Source organism: Natator depressus, chromosome 5, assembly GCF_965152275.1.
Source record: "Natator depressus isolate rNatDep1 chromosome 5, rNatDep2.hap1, whole genome shotgun sequence".
Taxonomy (NCBI): domain Eukaryota; kingdom Metazoa; phylum Chordata; order Testudines; family Cheloniidae; genus Natator; species Natator depressus.
The window spans coordinates 22,390,899-22,411,576 of record NC_134238.1 but is presented as its reverse complement, the minus strand read 5'-3'; the positions used below and the strand labels follow the sequence as shown (position 1 = coordinate 22,411,576).

Genomic DNA, 20,678 nt, shown 5'->3' with positions numbered 1-20,678 from the left:
CTTGTCATATTCTTCACATGAAGATGATCACTTATTCGAGCCTGCTACATGCCCATATGGGTCCTGGTGCTCGTTTCTGTAGTCATTTTTGTTTTATGTGATGGGGTTACTAGCCCCATGCACAATTTAAGGTCCACGGCTTCTGATTCATTATTCAGAGCTGTCCACTGATTATTGTAAGACTGCTAATGAAAGCAGAGCTGTTGGAATTCAGAAGTTTATTGTACTATTTGGCTGAGAGAAAAACACAGCAAATTGCAAACTGATACAGTCTAACTGCAGGTCAGATTTGGATTGCCTTGGCATTTAAGGCAGTCTAAAAGAAGTGCAGAAATCTGCTGAAGAAAGGCTCTCTACACAGCAGGTTGGATAAAATAATTTTTTTAAAAATTAAAATTATGATTTTTTTAAAAAGTGTTTTATATTTATATGTTGCTAGTTCTTCCCTTTCCCCCCTTTTTATAGCTTTAAACCGCTAAAGTAGGTGTTTTAGACTTGACCTCTAGCTTCATAATTGTTAATAGAATTTCAGATTTTTACATAGGTTTTTTTTTTTTTTTTTTTTTTTACTGAGACCTTTCACACATATACGCTGTAAGCAAGTCAGCCCTAAACTCTCTCAGAGTTAGGCTCAAGGAGCTCAATCTATTTAGCTTATTGCTATAAGGCACGTTTTCTAATCCTTTAGTCATTTCCCTGGCTCTTCTCTGGACCCTGTCTAGTTTATCAACATCCTTTGTGAATTGTGGGCACCAGAACTGGACACAGTATTCCAGCACCAGTTGTACCAGTGCCAAATACAGAGATAAAATAACTTCTCTACTTCTACTTGAGATTCCTTTTTACACATCCAAGGATCGCATTAGCCCTTTTGGCCACAGGGTCCCATTGGGAGGTCATGTTGAGCTGATTATCCACCACAACCACTGAAACTTTTTCAATAGTCACTACTTCCCAGGGTAGAGTCCCCCATCCTGTAAGTATGACCTACAGTCTTTGTTCCCAGATGTATACATTTACATTTAGCTGTATTAAAACTCACATTTTTTGCTTGTGCTCAGTGTTACAAGCGATTCAGATCGCTCTGAATCAGTGACCTGTCCTTGTCATTATTTACCACTCTCCCAATTTTTGTGTCATCTGTAAACTTTATCATTAATGATTTTATGTTTTCTTCCAGGTAATTGATAAAAATGTTAAATTAACATAGGGCTTAGAACTGATTCCTGTGGAATTATACCCACCTGGAAATTATACCCACTCAACGATTCTCCATTTACAGTTACATTTTGAGATCTAACCATTCGCCAGATTTTAATGCATTTGATGTGTGCCATGTTAATTTTATACTGTTCTAGTTTTTTTAATCAAAATGTCTTGCGGTACCAAGTCAAACACTTTACAGAAATCTAGTATGTCAACACTATTACCTTATCAACCAAACTTGTAATCTTATCCAAAGAAGACATCAAGTTAGTTTGACAGGATCTATTTTCCATAATTACATTAACTTCCTTTAATTCTTTATTAATCGAGTCCCATATCAGTCACTCCATTATCTTGCCTGGGACCGATGTGAGGCTTACAGACCTATAATTAACCAGGTCATCTTGTTTACTGTATTAAAAAATTGGCACATTATTGGCTTTCTTCCAATCTTCTGGAACTTCCCCAGTGCTCTAAGACTTATTGAAAATCAACATTAATTGTCCAGTGAGCTCCCCGGCCAGTTCTTTTAAAACTCTTGTAAAAGGCTCAGAGTGGGGACAAAACTTGCTGCCTCTTTCATATTTTCTTCCAGTGTCCCATAGACAGGACCTACATTACACATTTGAAATATCATATACTATCCTATACACATATATAGATTCTAAAATAGGGAAGTTCACATAGCATGTCTGTAATCCCATACCGGGAACAGAGTTATATGCATTCCAATAAGACCACAAGTCAGGGTCCTGAATATTTAAAATGCCCAAAGGCCAGACTTCACTTTCAAGACTCTTCCTCTGGCCTTAGCTGAGGGATGCTGAGGAAGATGGGATTCCCTCCTTTGTGTGTGCAGCATGAATGGCAGGAGTACTGAGTTAGGATTAATAGACCTTTTAAAAAAAGCAACAACCCTCTTCCAAAGATTTGGGGTTTGATTCACAAATATTTTAAAAGAATCCTAGAAGCTACTATGACAGTAATAAGGATTGTCTGGTAATCTGTAGTAGAAACTATGGCCTCAGACGATAAAAAGGTTGTCAGTGAAATAACATGTAGCTGACCAACATGACTGATGATAAGAGGAGTTCCTGAAGAACAGGGTCCAGAGATTTTGCCAAAAGTTTTGGGCAAGTTTTAGGGAACATTGTGTTTATAAAGTCTTCACTCTCACAAGCAGATGTCCAATAGGTAAGAATCCCAAAGCTGCAGTAATACCAGGTACTGTAGTTGTCACCTGTGGATCCCTGCAATTCTGGAATAAACTATTAAATGTTGCTAGAAGGAAGAGTAAGCTAACATTTCAATAAACTAAACTCAGCTCCTACACTGCTATTTTATTAAAGCCACATACAGATGTTGCACCAGCCAGAAAAAGCTGTTTTAGAGGCACTGGACTGAAGGCCATGACATTATACCCCACCCAGCTATTGCTGGAATGTGAGAACCATCCTTTATTTTTTCAAACTCCAGAAGAAACCATAAAGTTTCCCAACCTCAAAAAGCAGGAAATAGGAGTGTACATTGCCCTGGATTCACTAGAAGGGTCAAGCAAGGAATGTTCTGTTATCACACATGCTTTCCTGATGAGCCTTCGGTTGTACAGATGTTTGAACAACAACAAAAATTAATTTAGTCATAACAAATAGAAAGGGGGGGGGGTGTTAATTTTTGAGACACTTGAAGACAATTCTGCAGTACAGTTTGGTATTTTGTTTCCAAGAAGTGTTGTGTATTTCTACAGCACGCTCGTAATGGAGTTGGCATTTTATTTAGCTGCAAGCAAATACAGAATTAAAACCTTCTCTGTTTCTTGAGTCTTTTTATCATTGTGCTGTGAACTCTCAACAGCGCTTATTCAGGCACTTACATTAATTGTGTTAACTCCCACCCCACTGAAATATACACCTCTACATGGGAAGGAAAGGCGGGAAAGGTCTTGTTCAGACCACTGTAACAAGCAGAAATGCAGCAGAATCTCATTAAACGGCACCCTTTGTAAACTGCTGCCTCAAAAAGATGTTTTTTCCATGCTGCCCTTCCAAGGTTCAGTAGCACAGAACTGTAGCGAAGCTGTGCATTGCTAAGCCTTTCATTACGTTTATAAAATTTACTGCAGCACATATATTTTTAAGTGAGGTACTCTGTCTAGTTCAACCACGCGCTACAGGGCTTGATGCAGGCATTACTGATGAGGTTCTATGGGCAATGTTACCCAAGAGATCAGACGAAATAAATTCTGAGTTTACCACTACAATGTATAGGAGGATACGACTAGAACTAAATAGCAAAATACATTTTTATGAGGCAATGATTCTCAGCTGCTGTAAATCTTCATAGTGCCATTGACTTCAGTGTAGCTATAATGATTTACACCAGCTGAGGAGCTGATCTATTGTCTTTATTCACATGCTTACTGAGGTCCAAATTGTGCAACTGGCTCCAAACTAGTGGATATTTGTACCCATATAGAGTCCCGTTGCAGTCAACTGCGCCGGAAGGGGGAGCTATCTGTGTGGGGCCACTTGTGGCACCAGGCCCTGTTTCACATAGCGGAGTCGTCTCCAACACCTTCCCCAGACATCAGTAAGAATGAGTGTGGTCCTACTGTGTGGCATAAAATTTGCATATAGCTGTAACGCGGGCTTGTCCTCAAGAAATTTCAGTGGAAACTAAAGTAAAGATACAATTTAAAGCATGAAAATCCTCAAATTAAGAGGGAAATGCAACTTGAACTTAAAGGAAAAATAGATCAGAGATAAACTGACTAATAAGTAAGAGATGATAGAGATGAGATTATAGACTAACATAAAATCTACTTTACAATATTGTCTTTCAAAATTCCTGCTTGGTACAGTTGCATTTGAACACTTGCAGTAGATTGCTAATAAATTACTTTTAGCTATGTGATGATCAGATGAGATTGGAGGTGATTAGTTTAATAGATTTTGGAAATATTTATGTGGAAGTTCATCTTGTTACATCTGGCAATAATTTTCTTAGGCTTAATGATTGCAGAGGTTAGTGATCATAGAATGCAGCTTGTTTTTCTTTGTGACACTTCCAATAACACTGTAAAATTACATCAGACAGGTTTCCAAGTATATTCAATTTGCAGTGCTGAATCTGCACGTTTTCCTTTTCTTGGTATGTATCATAAATGCATTTTACAAATTTAAGTGCATTTGCTCCTTTAAGCTTAGAATGTAAGCATTACAACGTCATATGCTTTGGTCTGTAATTCTGGTTTCCTTACCTTCTGAACCAATATGGATCCAATTTCACAGGTTACATGCATTGGCTTTTCTTGTTTTATGAATAACTATTGTCCAAGGTCTTTCCCACAGGAAGGCTTTGTGAAAAGTGGAAACATTTAAAAGCACTTGCAGACATGTTTTATAATATTTATAAATTTTTTTTAAATGTCCCTTTGAGGAAGGACTACTGTAAACAGCGAATTCCTATAGGGGATTAGGGCATGTCTACATTGCAGCTGGCTGTGTGCTTCCCGACACAGGCAAACAGATGTGCTAGCTCTGCTTGAGCTAGTGCACTAGAAATAGCAGTGTAGTGGGGCAGCAGCCTGGGCTAGCTGCTTGAATACAAACCTGCCTGGACCCCTGGGGACATACTCGGGCAGCCAGTTTGAGCTGCTGCCCATGCTACCTCCGGCTATGTGGCTATTTTTAGCACACTGGCTTGAGCAGAGCTAGTGCCTGTATGTCTACCCGCTGTGGAAAGCATGTTCCCAGCTGCAGTGTAGACAAACCCATAGCAACATAGCACACTTACTTCAGAAATACTTTGGTAATGGCTTGAAAATGTGAAATACAGCATTGCAGATACTGAGGAGATATAGATAACTCTTTATTACATTTTTTATAGGTGACTAGTTGACCAGCGAGAGCTGTTGGTGCTTTGCAGTCTTGAAAATGAGGTCACTTATTTAAGTGTCTAAATATAGACTTAAGATTCTAACTTTAGATTCCCTCTGAAAATAAAAGCTTGGCACTATATGTGAAATATTACATGCACACAGACACTGGCAATTACCCACATAGTGATGCAATGATATTTTAAAACTTTGGGGATACTCTCTAGGAAACTGCACACCTAGGACCAGATTCTAATCATGGTTATACCTATGTACAGGAACTCTGGGCTAAGTCAATGAAGTGAAGTCATGTTACTCCAGATGTACACCAGTGTAAGAGATGTCAGAATCTTGTTCTGAGTACTAAACCTTTAAAGTTCACAGTGTTGCTGTCTCAAACCAGCACTCCATTATCCGTTACATGCAGTGCATTTAAAAAAGAAAAAAAGGTTACTAGGCCCAGGGAGGTAATAGACATATAGGCCTTTGAGCAAGTTTAGAATTGCAGATACCATGCTCCACATGGGGAGAAAAGGTCAGTTTCTATCAATACAGCTCTTCCATCCTGCAGAAAGATCATAATGGACAGGATTTCGGAGCAAGTTCTTCTGTTACAAAATTAAGTGATTAGAAAAAGGTGCCATTAGGTTTTTGGAAAACGTGACAGCTCTATTATTAATGATTGGAACTGGTGCAGCTTTCCCCAGTTTTGAAATTACCCTGGTTCAGCGTTAACTGTGTCTATACCCCTGAGAAAGCTAAAATCCTAGTGTAGACAAAGCCTTAGTGCTATGTATAAGAAGAAGGATAATCCAGTGCTTAGGGTGCTAGGCTGGAATTTACAAGACATGGGTTCACTGCCCTGCTCAACCGCAGACTGCCTATGTGATTCCAAAACTGAAAAATGCGGATAATAGTATGTTCCTACCTTGCAGGGGTGTTGAGGATAAATACATAAGTCTCTAAGATGGACAGAAATGCAGGTGCTGCTTTGTGCTTGGCCTGGTGTATTTTCCATGAAAACTCCAAAAGGACATTTGACCCATTCTCAAATGTTCCCGCAGAATTGGGCATATTCTATGCACCTCTGTTTGAACAGTTACAAGTTTGGGTCCTCCGAGCCTGCTTAGGCGGATGTTATAGAATCCTGTCAATTACTGTAGCTGATTAAGGAAGGTTGGATGCTTGAACAGATCTGACTTCTTTTGATTCTTAGTCAACATAAGAAAAGTATGGCAGGTATAAGCCCTGGAGAATGCATTGTAGGGAATGCGTCTGCACTGGGCTGGATTAGGCACTTGATCTAGCTTCAGTGGAAAGTTTCACATCTGTTTCATTGAATTGGGACCTAGATGACTTTAATAGATCTCTTCTATCTCTAATTTTTGTGGTTAATCAGAAGCTTTTAGTGTCAATTAATTTCCTCCCTGATCCAAATTTATTACTCATGCTGAAACTTAACCTGAGATTTGCTGATGACTCCAATAGGACCTTTCCTGTGGTGACAGCCCCATCCTATGAATTACTCCTATGCTGAATTCCTGCAGGAGTAAGATGTCCATTAACTCTGACAGCTAGACTCTATTTCTGAGATTAAGATTTATTTTGTTCTCAGTGTCATGTGGTTGCTGTTAGATGCCACCAGGAATTAAAAGAATGTTTACTGGGCCTTTGAAAATCCTTAAAGGGCCATGCCGGATGGTGGGCTGGGCTGACCACTAGGCACTATTGAATGAAAACTCAATTTGAATGGGGAAAAAAAAAACAATGAATGAATGTCTGACTGGTAATGGGCTTGTTTCACTAGCCTCCCAAAGGCTGAAGAGCGGAAAGACATTTATTTTTATTTTCATATTCGGGGGAAATCACAAATAGCTGAAAAGATATAACCTAACACAATTCTAATCTGATCCCACTGGAGGAGTGAAAAGGATATAACCATATGTACATTTTCCCGGTGTTTGGGGCTGGGCTTTGATATGGCAGGAATATTAACCCTAACCATTGTATCTGCTGGGGTCACGCGCATAAATCAACTTTTAAAAACCAGTAGTGGGACATTTTTATGACCTTTATTATTTCTCTTTCCACACATAAGGAAGTGGGGCTCGAGAGCTCCTTCCATAGTTCTTTTTGAAAAGGGCACCCACGGAAGGAAAAACTCAATTTGTCAGAAAAAGAAACAGAAGTATGTATGGAATCAGGATATCCAAATACGCAATGGGGTTCTTGTGATAAAGTCTAAGCCTCGGGTCATCTAAAGAAATATTGTTGTATTATTCTCCTCTCATATACACCCACTTCTGGAGCCCATTCTTCCCACCACTCAGCTAGTCTGAGAGATCCAACTGAAAAAACTAGTCACCCCGACATGTGCCATTTACTCATATTAGCCTCTGGAGCAAAAAAGACTGGAGACCCACAGAAACAGGTGTGTTCTCTCTACCCAGTTAAATCCCTCCTTAACTGAAGCTTTTATCAGAAGGGAAAAACATCTTCATGTTAGGGTGTGTCTATACTTAGCGCTAGGGGTGTGAGTCCCACATCACCTAGACATACTCACCCAGAGCTAGTGCACTAAAAAGAGTCGTGTAGGATGGGCAGTCGTGAGAGGCAACACAGGCTCGCGGTACGGAGTACGTACCCGCAGGGTCCAGGCGGGTTTGTACTCGACCCCTCAGCCCATGCTGCCACTTGTTGCTGCCCATGCTACTGCGGCTGTGCTATTTTTAGCATGCTGCTCGATGCAAGCTAGGAATCACACCCCCAGCTCCAAGTGTAGACATGCCCTTCGTGAGACCTCCCCATTGTGTGTGGGTGTCACTGTCGACTCAGTCTTTGGGGGAAAATTTAATGTGAGAGTTGTAGGTGGAACCTGGCGGAGACCAGGCTCTCAGTGGCTGCAGGGCCTGTGGGCTAGATTCACTCTTAGGTCTATGCTTTTGCAGTAAACCTTGTCATGAAAATCTCCAGGCAGAAAACCAGCCCAGGGAGTGGCAGCGGGAGCAGCACAAAGGGCTCAAAGCCTCTGTTGCGTGGGGAGAGGAGGTTCTTAGAGGACCATGGTATACAAATTGTGAGCAGTGCTGGCCGAGAAGGGGACGTGACCTTGCCTGCAAACACACTGATATCCATGTCTCCCTTACAACAGCCACCATCTGTGGAACCAATTAGGATTAAATCCCCACGTGGAACCACCCGGGATGGTGGTGATGGAAATGCTTCCAGCCAAACTCTGAGAGTATTTGACTCATTAATTTCATTTTTGGAGAAAAGGAAGAGGCTCTGTCCATTACTAATCTGTGTGGGTTTGCTGGATGTACAGCTGTAGGTCTCCCTCAGGGAGGGGTGTTTGGGGCTGTATGCTAGAGTAATATGCAGCCTTCTAATCTCACACAGTTTAATACCAGGTAGCAGCACCATTTAACCTGTCTGTTAAAATGAGACTCTAATTTATACCATGCTGTGTACAGTGTATGAAGTTTGGTGGCTTTTCCCCAGTGCCCATGCACGGGGGGGCAGGGGGACACTGATAGTGCAACTTGTGAAGTTTAGCTAATTCACTTTGTGCTTTTTTTAAAAAAATACAACAAAAATCCCTATCAATGTGGTTAGTTAGAGCCAGGTCGTGGGTTTAAACCACAGGCCAGAACAAGTGGGCATGCAGCAAATGCCCCCGGAAGCATTCTCAGTGACTCAACCAGAATCTTAACACAGTGGCGGGGGAGTGCCATCATCCTGTTTTATGCTCCCCATTTCCCAGCTGTGCCAGCTCTGTGAGGGAAGACTAGTACCAGCGCTAGGAAAAAAAAAAAGCCACAGCATTCTGTACACAAGTCTTGTACATGAGAGAGTAAAAATAGCTGTTTGGGGAACGCATTGCACACAAAAGCAAACACAGGGTGATGATGAATAAAAAAGTTCACAAAGAGGTCCCAAAGTCCAGAGTAAAACTCCATTTTGGCTCAATGCTCAGTTTGCTATTTTTCTCAGTGAGATCTTTCTTTTTCCAAAAAGAAATCTGCCACCCAGTTTGTCACCTTTTTTTACTAGTGTGTATATTGGGCTGTTGTAACTGCTGTTCTCACCAGGCTGGATGTGTTCAATTGATACATCAGACACTGACTTTGTTGGGTATGGAGCTGTTTTAGTTCTGTACAGTGGTGCTGCTTGTTTCATTCAGAAGCCTATTTCCTATTGATGGTTGCCATAGTCTTTTTTCCCAGGTCAAAGGGAAAAAAGTGTGTTTGTGTGTGTGCGTGTGTGTGTTTTAAATAATCACATCGCTAATTATACAGTACTCTCATTTGATTTGCTTGGTGCAATCCATGGCCCCAAACCTAGAATGCGCTCCATGTGGGTGGACTCCTATGCCCGTGCAGAACCTAATAGATTCCCCATTCTGCTGAACTGTTTGCAGGAGGGTGGCCCAAATTAACAGCTGGTGCCTGCTCCCCTGGGAACACTGTCAGCTCTAACCAAATGGGAACAAAATTTAGAAATTCATAGATTCAGGCCAGAGGAACCATGAGTTTAACCTTCTGCATAACCTAAAATAAATCTGAGCCTTGTCTATAGTTATTGAAAGTTGTATGATCAATTAGTCCTGAAATCTCACCTCCAAGGCACCTCCACATATCCAGGTGTGATGTTGCAGGGTTTTTCAGTGTAGTGCCCCCTTTAGCCGTTCTGGTGCACAGTGATATGTTGTTTCCTGTGGCCTAGTTCTCCAGTCAGGTCACTATTCAGTCCATTCTCCTTCCACAGTATACGAAAAAGTCCCAAAACAGTAAACTCAAAATCTAATGGCCTTCGAGCTGGTCTCCCAATGTTTATCTATCTGTAACTTTTCATTCGTGGCCTTTGTTATTCTTTTAATTCCTGTGCACCCCTCTCTTGGTCTGGCTGGGAACTAGGGAGGGGAAACCAGGCTCACACTCTCCTCTAGGTTCCAGCCCAGGGATCGAGTTTTGGGTGGATAAAGCATGTTTCTTTGATCCCTCCGCCACGTTCCTGAGCTGCTTCTAACTTCATCCCACTTGTCAACATCTTCACCAGGTCTCTGGACTCTGCTATCCCTGCCTGGATCTGTGGTTCCTCACAGCGTCTCCTTAGCCAGCTATGAAGGTGATTTCTCAAAGACCACTCCCAGGCCTCCTCTGCAGCAGCTGGGCTATACTGCAAGCAGCCCTCTGTCACTTACCTTTAGTTGATATGTGTCTCCTTCAAGCAGAAGTCCCCCCTCTCAGCCCTCTCTCTGGGCTGGAGTTTGTATCTCAGGGCTCTTGTCTTGTAATAGCTGCAAAGCTTTTTCCAGCTCCCTTCAGCTGAACACCCTTAGTAATTAGCCTTCCAAACTGGAAGGTCTAGCAGGCCAGCCTTCTCTCAGTGTCTGCCCACCCTGGAAGGGAGAAGGAAGCCTTTACGCTGGCCCCTTCCTCCCAGTGTATCCCCTGACTGGGGGAAAGAGGAGTCTTGCCCCACTCACTCTGCCAGGTTCCTGGTGCCAGGCCTTTAAAGAAACAGGGCCTTTCTCCCAACCACTGCTTATCTCTCTATCCCTATCCTTCTTTAGGTTCTTGTTTATTGGGCCTTTGAAAATCCTTAAAGGGCCATGCCGGATGGTGGGCTGGGCTGACCACTAGTCACTCCTGCTCATAAGGCAGGCCATGCTGTCACACCATTGTATGTCAGCTTTATGAGTGGTGGTCACTATAGTCACGCACTTTACACTGGCGTCTGAGAGGCATTGAACACTACTTTAAAAGCTTGGTGGAGGAAGTTGTATATGATGAGAGTGTTTTGCACCTATAACTTGGGGATCCACAGGATTATAGGCATCACTTGTGCCCATTTATTGTGTCTTACGATAGCCCTGGGAAGTGGGTAAATAAGTATTACGTTGTACCTATTTTACAGACAGATAAACTGAGGCACAAAGAGGTTCATAAGTAACATCCCTAACGTTCCTCGCCATCTCAGGTTGAATTGGGGATAGAATCTAAGGGTCTGGTTCTCCAGTCCTGACTTTGAACAGCTCCTGTTGAAATTTATGGAAGCTGTTTGTTTGCAGTGGCTATGAACCATTCTCCAGGTGCTTTTACCACTGCCTCTGAGTTGCTGTATTAGCCTTTTGTTCCCGACACGGAGTATACTGTTGTTTATAGGGCCTTGATCTCTATTGGCAGGTCAGGTTGTTTGGATGACCTTTTATTCTCTTCCTGAGAAGGATAGGTGATGCCCCCAAGTGGTAGACAAGAGAATAATAAAAACGGTGATTGGGGAGAGAACTGTACACCCTGCGCTCTAAGCCAACAGAATGGCATAACCTGATAACTAAAAATTAAAAGGAGAACAAAATAGACTATGAAACACACGTTAGGAAAATTTTCTTTTGTGTCTAATGAGCAGAGCAGCTGAGCAGCATTTTAGCTGGAACGATGACCAGGATCATAATGCTTCTGTTTTTATCTTGCAGGCCAAGCAGGTGTTGAGTGGCTGTGGTGATGAACTGACAACATTCCTTGTGGAATGAATTCTCATTGGATTCCAGTGTAATTTGTAGCTGGCCAGCTGTAAAAGTAGCCCAACAAGAATTCACTGACACTTCCTTCCTCCTCTTGCTGAGCCGTCCACAGCAATTGTTTCAGTGTTTTCATAAAAGCGTCCTGTTATTCTTTGCCAGACTGAACAGTTCAACAGCGCTGGACCTGAGTGGTGGCTCCCCATGTGTGCTCTCTCTCTCTCTCTGAACATGGCTGGGGGTGACGCTGACGGATACCGTGATTCTGAAAGGAGGATCAGTGAAGCCCTGCATAGTGAACCCAGGAAGCCATCCTTCACATGATGGGATCCTTGGGTGCCCATAATGCCCATCACTCAAGAGAACGCTATGCTTTTCCTCCCCCTCCTGTATCAGTGGCTGCAAAACAGCCTGAGGGAGGAAGTGGAAGGGCCAGAGCAGAGGCTGTGTCAGTCTGCCATTCAGAAGCTGAGAGAGTACATACAGCTAAATTTTTCCGTGGATGACAGCAAATTGCAGCCTAGTGGTCCCAGCACTGTAGACATGGAAATCTGCACGCTCTACCTTGCTAAGGAGATGGGCAAAAATGAGGCTCTTGGCTTAAGCTTTGGGAACATCCCTGCTTTTGGAGACTATGGAGAGAAACGGAGAGGAGGGAAAAAGAGGAAAGGGCACAAAGGCCCAGTGCTTGATGTTGGCTGTATCTGGATAACGGACTTAAAGAAAAATAGCCCGGCAGGGAAATGTGGGAAAGTGCGACTGAGAGATGAGATTCTTTCCCTGAACGGACAATTAATGGTCGGCGTGGATGTCAGTGGGGCAAGGTAAGGGGCAAAGCGGTTACTGCAGATCTGCAGTGCATCGGGATTGCTGCGTAACACAATGGGTTGTCTTTAATACTGATCTGCTAGAGCTGTGGTCCCCAAACTTTTCAGGGTCGTGTTCCCCCTTATCTCTATCCACCCCCACCCCCACCCCAAGCTGGGGCTGGGAGTAGGGCCATGGCTCGGGGGAAGGGATGGAGACAGGGATAAGGGGATTGAGGCTGGGGCCACAGCTGCGGATGGGTCTTGGACCGGGAGCGGGAGCGGGAGCGGGAGCAGAGCCACAGCCAGGCTGCAGTGGGGGCTGGCAGCCGGGCCCATGGCTCGGTGCAGCTCCATTCCCCCGCCGCCTCCCACCCAGCTGGGAACAGAGCCGTGGCCAAGAGCTGAAGCTGGAGGCGGAGCTGCAGCCAAGCCATGGTGGGGACCAGTAGTTGGGCCTGCAGCCTGGTGCAGGGATGCACAAGTGGCTGGGGATGGGGCTGGGAGCCAGGGCTGCGGCTGGGGGCGGGGCCAGAGCAGAGCTGGGCGGAGCTGGATGGCTCTCCCTCCCTGCCCCTCATGGGGGCTGGCCCAGCCCCCTCCCAACATTCCTCTGTGCCCCCCTGCAGGGGGTGTGCCCCACAGTTTGGGGACCTCTGTGCTAGAGGTGGTAGAAGGTCTTCCCAAGGCAGCAGAATATCTTATGCTTCCTGTTTCTTGTGGTAGGGGTGAGTGGTGGGGTTCATTCACTGGTTTAAGATGGGGAAGTACAAGTGCAGTAGTGTTTTAGAGGGCACAAAATCTCCTCCCTCTAGGAAAAGGGCTGACCTCCAGCAATGGTTTAGAATGTGATGCACGGTGTCAGACAAGTCACCTGTACAACAAAAGTGGCCAGATCCTCAGATTGTGTGCACCAGCATAGCTTCATTTACCTCAGTGAAGATGTCAGTTTATACCAGCAGAGGTTCTGGCTCAGTAAGTAAAATCCCAAATGTGGGGGAAATGAATAGGATTGTTATTAGTAATGTCGCTGGAGCTGCTTGGAGAGAGTAAAAACTTTCACAGAAATTTTCCAATACTCCATTGGGGAGGAAAATATCAGTTAGCACTGGTTGGAAAATGCATTGTTTCCACCATGCTATCAAAAGTATGTTTTTTTTGCAAACAAGCAAGAAGTAACTTGCTCTAGGGTTTGATGTTTGGTCTTTGAGGCGTCCATTGTCTCAGTAGGGTTTTCCATTCAAATGTGGTGATTCCAGCCCTGATAGTCCGAGTGACTAGATGCACAGGCGCTGGCTTCCTCCAGGCCCCAGGGGTGCTCAACCCCCCGCTCCGCTCTGCCCCAGGCCCCGCCCCCACCTGACCCCTTCTCCCAAGCCCCCCCACTCCCCTTCCGCCCCCTCCCCCCAGCATGCCTCATCCTTACTCTTTCCCCTCTCCCCTAGTGCCTCCTGCATGCCTCAGAACAGCTGATCACGGCAGGTGGGAAACATTGGGGGGGGGAGGAGTTGATTGGCAGGGCTGCCAGTGGATGAGAGGCACTGTGCGGGAGGGGGTAGCTGGCTGCTGGAGGGGGCTAAGCATCCACTAATTTTTTTCCATGGGTGCTCTTCCCCCCAGGGGTAGTGATCATAGAACCACAGAAGATCAGGATTGGAAGAGACCTCATCTAGTCCAACCCCCTGCTCAAAGCAGGACCAGGACCAACCCCAACTAAATCATCCCAGCCAGGGCTTTGTCAAGCCGGGCCTTAAAAACCTCTAAGGATGGAGATCCCACCCCCCAAGGTAACCCAATCCAGTGCTTCATCACCCTCCTAGTGAAATACTGTTTCCTCATATCCAACCTAGAACTCCCGCACTGCAACTTGAGACCATTGCTCCTTGTTCTGTCATCTGCCACCACTGAGAACAGCCGAGCTCCATCCTCTTTGGAACCCCCCATCAGGCAGTTGAAGGCTGCTATCAACTCCCCCCTCACTCTTCTCTTCTGCAGACTAAACAAGCCCAGTTCCCTCAGCTTCTCCTCATAAGTCGTGCCTCAGCCCCCTCATCATTTTTGTTGCCCTCCGTTAGACTCTCTCCAATTTGTCCACATCCTTTCTATAGTGGGGGGCCCAAAACTGGATACACTACTCCAGATGTGGCCTCACCAGTGCCGAATAGAGGGGAATAATCACTTCCCTCAGTCCGTGGGCAATGCTCCTACTAATGCAGCCCAATATGTCATTAGTATTCTTGGTAAGAAGGGCACACGGTTGACTCCTCTCCAGCTCCTTGTTCACTGTAATCCCTAGGTCCTTTACTGCAGAATTGCTGCTTAGCCGGTCAGTCTCCAGCCTGTAGCAGTGCATGGGATTCTTCCATCCTAAGTGCAGGACTCTTCACTTGTCTTTGCTGAACCTCATCAGATTTCTTTTGGCCCAATCCTCCAATTTGTCTAGGTGCTGAGGGTGCAATCCATCCCATCATTCAGATCATTGATGAAGATGTTAAACAAAACCAGACCCAGGACCGACCCCTGGGGCACTCTGCTTGATACTGGCTGCCAACTAGACATCCAGCCCTTGATCACTACCTATTGAGCCCAATGATCTAGCCAGCTTTCTATCCACCTTATAGTCCATTCATCCAATCCATACTTCTTTAACTTGCTGGCAAGAATACTGTGGGAGACAGTATCAAATGCTTTGCTAACGTCAAGATATATCATGTCCACTGCTTTCCCCATATCCATAGAGCCAGTTATCTCATAGAAGGCAATCAGGTTGGTCAGGTATGACTTGCCCTTGGTGAATCCATGTTGACTGTTCCTGATCACCTTCCTCTCCTCCAAGTGCTTCAAAATGGATTCCTTGAGGACCTGCTCCATGATTTTTCTGGGGACAGAGGTGAGGCTGACCGGTCTGTAGTTCCTCGCATTCTCCTTCTTCCCCTTTTTAAAGATGGGCACTATATTTGCCTTTTTCCAATCATCTGAGACCTCTCCCGATCGCTATGAGTTTTCAAAGATAATGGCCAATGACTCTGCAATCACATCAGCCAACTCCCTCAGCACCCTTTTATGCATTGCATCTGGCCCCATGGACTTGTGCATGTCCAGCTTTTCTAAATAGTCCTTAACCTGTTCTTTCACCACTAAGGGCTGCTCTCCTGTTCCCCATACTGTGCTGCCCAGTGCAGCAGTCTGGGAGCTGACCTTGTCTGTGAAGTCCGAGGCAAAAAAAGCATTGAGTACTTCATTTTTTTTCCACATCATCTGTCACTAGCTTGCCTCCCCCATTCAGTAAGGGTCCCACACTTTCCCTGACCACCTTTTTGTTGCTAACATACCTGTAGAAACCCTTCTTTTTACCCTTCACATCCCTTGTTAGCTGCAATTCCAGTTGTGCTTTGGCCTTCCTGATTACATCCCTGCATGCTCAAACAATATATTTATACTTCTCCCTAGTCATCTGTGATGCCAGGTGGACAGGTACAGAATCATACAGATAGTTCGTAAACATATTACAAATATTTCCACATTCCTCACAGGTCATTTAATCTCTCTGGGCTTTTCTACATGGTGGGGTAAAGTCCTACCTTAAATCACCCTAGGGGATCTTTTGTGCGCACCAGCAAGGTCTAAACAGACCAGTTAATGGGCAGCACATTAGTGCACTTTAGAAATCACACCCCCATAGGGTGAATTTCCCCCCGGTGTAGACAAACCTTCTGACTCACTTTCCCATCTAGAAAAGTGCTCCTTTCCCCCCACCCTTTGTCTGTCTTGTCTGTTATGATTGTAAACCCTTCAGAGTAGGAGCTCTCCCTTACTCTGTGTTTTGGGCAGCACCTAGCTCAATGAGGCCCTGATTTCAGTTGTAGCCACTAGGTGCTGCCATAATACAAACAATCAATAGTAGTAGACTATTGAGCTCCACTGATATTAGTAAAGGTGGGAGGTGATTTTATACCATGTCATCTAATTCTGCTGTGAGCAAGAGGCTTATCGTCTGCTAAACAAATTGAGAGCATGTGATAAGGTGGTGAGAAAGATGCAGCTATGTCTCACACAGTATCAGATCTGATTTTCAAAGGTGCCTGAACCCAGCCTCTGTCTTGCAATAAAATGTCTCTGCAATTAATTGTGTGCACAAGTGGTAGTATTATGCTATCTAACCACCTTACTGTGCCTGCAAAATAGAAGGCCATTTCTTAAAAGCAGTCTTTAACCTATGGGTGAGGAACCATGATGTGTTATTGCCCCTCAGACAGAATGACCTGTTCTTTAAATCAAAGGTGATCTGTTGCTAGATAATGTCACATTATTTTTCATGCCAAGGAAGGTAATGCTTTGTGGAGTCTGAGACTTTCAGGTGTCAGTTTTTATTTTTCCACTCCTGAGAGTCTCCAGTCGTGCTGTTTTTTAAAGGCTCTGTAACTAAATCAGTAAACTATGGAGACTACCGATAATTAGAATAATTTCCTTTTTTTTATTTTCCATCTCAGATATTCTGTGAGCTCCCAGAGCTAGAAGAGCCCTGCAAAACCTCACTGGGAAGCTGGAATGCCTAGATTTTGGTTGTGTGTGGCAGTTTTAATTGTTGCCAGTTCATGAGCTCCTACCCTAAAATGATCTATGGTCTCTTGGACCAGGGAAAAATATAGGCCATTTAGCAGACAGACCTGGACATTTTCAGCACCCCGGTCTGGTCTGCCCCTGAATCATTGCCATTTTTTGATGAATGTGATGCTAATGGAACAAACTTTCAGGACCTTATGGGAGTTTTTCACTTCTGATGCTGTTGTGAATGCTTGGATTCATCATCTGAGGCCTTGTCTACACTACAGGGGAAATTCGATCTAAGCTGTGCAATTTGAGTTACGTGAATAGTGTAACTCAAATCAGCCTAGCTTAGATCTACTTACCATGGGGTTGACGCTACGTGATGTCGACAGGAGACACTCTCCCGGGAGAGTGATCTGCGAAGACCCGCTAAATCAACCACCAATGCATCGATCGGCGCTCGTGGATCCCCCGGCAAGTGTAGACAAGCCCTGAGTAGCAAATGGCCCTACTAAAGCGTAAGGGGTGTGCACATGACTTTGTAGGTACCATCTTGTAAATCATGTTAAGGTTCAGCACCCTTTAAAAGCTATAGGTTTCTCAGAGATCTCAAAACAGTGATGACTCCTACCCACCATTGTAAGATGCAGTACGTAAATGTGGCGGAGTGAAAGAGGGAGTCAGTTTGCGGACTCTTTGCTGCCTCTAATTAGGGTTATTTCAAAATTATACCACTCACTGTTTCTGTGTTACTGCTATAGTCTCAGAGCCTGTTCCTGCTGGTTCTTCAGGTTTCACTGAAACTGCAGGGGCCTGTAGTAATGGAGATTCTCAGCAGGGATAGGCAGGGCTGCCTCTGTGCTTCTCAGTGCTAGCCACTGTGTTGGAATTCTCTTGCTTATTAAGGGCAACATCCTTGTTTGATGTGAAGGGGCATTAATTCTGTGCGTTGATGCATGACTCAGTTTGCATAGTGCATGCATGATTCACAGAGTTAAAATTCTGTTTGTGGCTCATGCCAAGGTTAGCCTGGGCTTGAGTGAGTGAGAACGGGGTTTAATTTTAATTTATAGTTATTGCTCTGACACGTGTACCAGAAACGCACCCTTGTTGCCCATACAGGGAATGACCATGTTGCAGTCTGCATAGGGCACTTTTTGGGAGATAGCCACTCTATTTTTTTTCTTCTTTTTTAATTTTTTTTAAAATAAATTTTCATAAAGAAACAAACAATAAAAATTCAAAAAAGACTGACAGCATGTATAGATTACCAAATACCACACATTTCACCAGGCAGCCAATAAAATTACACAATTACGCAACTTCACAACTTATTGGCGCTGCAAGACCAGACAATATTACAGAGACATAACACGTTAGGGTGGGGGTAATAATAGTTTTTTTTTAAAAAGACACACACACAAATAGGCAAAAAAGGGAAGGCAGGAACTGGGGGTCGGGGGTAGGGAAGGGGCGTAGTCGATTTTGTTCCACGCCATTTACAGAATGTGTCACAAAAGACAGCTGACAATCTACAGAAGTTAGAGGGCCCTTTTTCCTACTCAAGCAGACTTAATCTGTTTGTAAAGTGGTTATCAAACCATCCATGTACTCTTTCTGCATTTCCTTTCCCATCAGTGATCGTGTCTGCACCTTAAATAGCAGCCTATTACTTCTGCCTCATTCGTCCAGTGTTGGCATACTCACGTCTGTGGACTGTGCTTCTGTAGGGCCTGAATCTGTGAGGGCTGAGCATCTCCTGCAAGGTCCTGAGCACCCTGAGCTCCTCGTGAAGTCAATGGGAGTTGATGTCAGTCAGCACCTTGAGGGGAAGCACGCAGCATCTCCAAGGATTAGGCCCTTAGTGTAACCAATTTTGCCATTTTGCATTCGGAAAGCTGAGTCTGGTTTTAGTTTTGTTTTTTTTAGTACTTATTTGTTTAGGAAGTTTTAACAAGTTTACAAATCATTATCATGGAAACAATGGAAATAAAACGTTAATCATCTCTGAGCTTTTATTTATTTATTTATTTTTTGCTGCGTGTTTCTTTCTGTTTAGAGAAATATTGTGCAGTATCATCAAATCTCTCTATTTGTCAGAAGGCTACCATATTACAGAGTGAACTTCCTTACATCACCTAGCATGTGTTGTTTCTCAAGATCTTATTTAACTCAGTGAAAATACTAACTCTGGTCCTATATATTAAATCAGTGTGTCTGGCAAACATTAATATTTAAAAATATAATTGGATAGGTGAAATGTTTATTGCAGACAAATGTACTTTGAGCAATGAATAAATGGAAATCAAAACTTTCAAGTAGCTATTTGTCCTCTGTCTGTTTTGCGAGGTTTGTACTTTGATGTATTCTTCCACAACAAAAATGCCCCCATTATTTTGAACCATTCCTCCAATTTTTTACCAGTAAGAGGCCATAAGTAGTCTAGCAGATGAGAGATTAAATCTTCATTTCTCTGAGGGTGATCATGTCAGCTAGGAAGCCCCAGGAGGATTACCAAAGAAATGTTTGGTAATGAACATCCACCCATTTGATAAATTTAATTGCAAATCACACCACCAATACTTTTGGATGACTGGACATGTCATCTTTTTAGTTTTAATATCAAAACTGAAAAACTTTCCCCAACTAAAAGAGGGAAAGGAAAAGAGGGGGAAAAAGTAAGTTACAGTTAAAAGTGTATTTCAAAGGAGTCCACCCACCACCCCAAAATCACGTTACATTGCTTTACAAAAATTCTACACCTCCTAAAACATCCAAACATTACAATGTCTGGAAATGTACAAAGGAGGACTTGTGGCACCTTAAAGACTAACAAATTTATCTGAGCATAAGCTGTCGTGAGCTACAGCTCACTTCATCAGATGTAGCTGTAGCTCACGAAAGCTTATGCTCAAATAAATTTATTAGTCGCTAAGGTGCCACAAGTACTCCTTTTCTTTTTGCGGATACAGACTAACATGGCTGCTACTCTGAAACCTGGAAATGTACAGTTAAGGGATCCAGTCAGTTTTCTGTCACCCACAAACCCAGGATAATTTTGACAACATGACTTGAAAATTATTTTTCCGGTCTTCGCACCCCTTATCCCTCAAATTTCCCCAAAGAATTTTACCATGGGATGAGATGTGGCATATGAAATTGCAGGGGAATTGATTTCTTTTCAAAGAAGTTGGGGCCCCAACTATTACAAATCAGACTTATAATGGGGAGTTAGCTTCAAGCTGAACTATTTAGGATGAAGTACTGGCCGCATTGACGACAATGGCAAACGCCCCACTGACTTGAGTAGGGCCAGGATCTTACCCATAATGTCTACTGCTACTGTATTTTATATTCAATGGTGTTTGTAGCTGTGATGGGTTGTAAAGCTTTTCTATTAAACTGATCAGTATTATTTGGAGTAGAATCTTGCACATGTTAAATATGCAAACTTGATAAAACTCAACTCAGGCTTTCTCTCCCCACTTCTCAGTAGTGTGATAATGTGGTGTTGAACTTCTAGAGACCTAGAATTAGAGCCAAATTACCCCTGTCAAAACGAACAAAATACATTATTACTCCTGCTGGAATTCTGTGCCACTGTGCAGTGCAGAATTTGCACAGAATTAATGTTCCCAGCAGAATTTTATTTTTTCATGAAGAATTTGTGATTTCCATCAAAATTCTCCTTTTTTCCCAATTTTATGTGTTTCATATG

General features: G+C 43.6%; 1 protein-coding gene across 1 annotated transcript in view; it reads left to right on the top strand.

Moving 5' to 3' along the window:
* PDZD2 (PDZ domain containing 2) overlaps positions 1–20,678 on the top strand; it is a 311,312-nt gene that overhangs the window by 81,838 nt on the left and 208,796 nt on the right. Inside the window, exon 3 of the mRNA XM_074952415.1 lies at positions 11,562–12,430. Coding sequence (XP_074808516.1) covers positions 11,952–12,430 — 479 coding nt within the window. The 5' untranslated portion in view covers positions 11,562–11,951. The remainder of the gene's footprint in view (positions 1–11,561; positions 12,431–20,678) is intronic.